The sequence below is a fragment of the Microtus ochrogaster genome, unplaced genomic scaffold (assembly GCF_000317375.1).
Source record: "Microtus ochrogaster isolate Prairie Vole_2 unplaced genomic scaffold, MicOch1.0 UNK32, whole genome shotgun sequence".
Lineage (NCBI taxonomy): Eukaryota > Metazoa > Chordata > Mammalia > Rodentia > Cricetidae > Microtus > Microtus ochrogaster.
In genome coordinates, this window is record NW_004949130.1 from 3,018,008 (window position 1) to 3,019,260 (window position 1,253).

Sequence of the window (1,253 nt, forward strand, 5' to 3'; positions counted from 1 at the left end):
ATGGGTAACAAGTGCCCTCTCTCCATCTCTACACCACATTCCTAGAAATAGACTTGCTGAGTCAAGCGGCATGCACACAGTTTAAGGTTTTAGGTGTAACGCATAGTAACTTCTGGAAGGATTGTACAGTTCACACTGTCACCAGGAGTGTAAAAGTTTGCTTTCCAACCACACCTTACCTGAATCACAGTCATAGTTCAGCATCATTATTTCCTCCTCCTCCTTTTTATTTGATACTTTAGTGCTGGGGATGGAACCCAGGCCTTCACACATCCCAGGCAAGTACCACATTACTGCGCTACCCTACACTCCCAGCTTAACACGGTTTTCTGCTTTCCCTGTGCTCTGTCCCCAGCTGTGAGTGAACCCTCGGGAGACAGGAATAATTTCCTCTGGGTCCATGCAGCACACTCTTGGCTCACAGGTCGAGGTGGGCCTGTCATCTACCTGTGACCCTGAGGCCACAGCATCTTTACAAGCGCAGCTGTGTGTTTCTGCACTTGAGACAGTTTCGGTGACTTGTTTGTTTTAGTTGCTCATGACGAATGCCTTTGGGATCTCTTTCGTAGACCCTGGTGTTAAGATCTATGGCTGTGCGCTGCCGCCCGGAGGCTCTGAAGGGTCTGAGGTATGTTACAGTCGGTATGCTCTTGTATGATGCTGAGATCTTAGCGTCTCATGCAGGGAATGTAGCTCAGCAGTAGAACCTAGCATGTGCAAAGCCTGGCTTTGATCCCAGTCACTGAGAGAAAACATCTAAACAAACAAACAAAACCGTCAAGCATGCCGGTGCACACCAATAATCTAAGTCCTAGGTAGGCTGAACAGAAAGAAAGATCTAACCTGAGCTATATAGTGAAACCTTGCCTCAAAAACAGTGAGATGGCTCAGAGGGCAAAGGTGCTTGCTGCCAAGCTCACTGCCTGAGCTTGATCCCTGGGCTCTGTAAGGAGAACCAACTCCCACAAGCGGTTCTTTGACCTTCATGTGCATTCTATGGTATCCGTGCCTATGTGCACACATAATTTCTCTCAAATAAATAAGTAAATGTAACTAAATAATAAAATACAACAACAAATAATGATCCAGACACCCAAGAAAATAGATAAACAAATAAATAACAAGGTCATAAGCAATTTTGAAAATCTGTTAGATTCCTCTATCATGAAATATACATACCTTAAAGCTGTCATTACATGCCAGCGATACAGGCAGAACTTGCTAGCACCATAGATATCCCAACTCTTTTTTTT

The 1,253-nt window shown here is 44.8% G+C and overlaps 1 protein-coding gene across 1 annotated transcript in view; it reads left to right on the forward strand.

Moving 5' to 3' along the window:
* The window catches only part of Gpatch1 (G-patch domain containing 1), a 44,654-nt gene that overhangs the window by 14,488 nt on the left and 28,913 nt on the right, over positions 1-1,253 (forward strand). Inside the window, exon 6 of the mRNA XM_005368420.3 lies at positions 570-628. Coding sequence (XP_005368477.1) covers positions 570-628 — 59 coding nt within the window. The remainder of the gene's footprint in view (positions 1-569; positions 629-1,253) is intronic.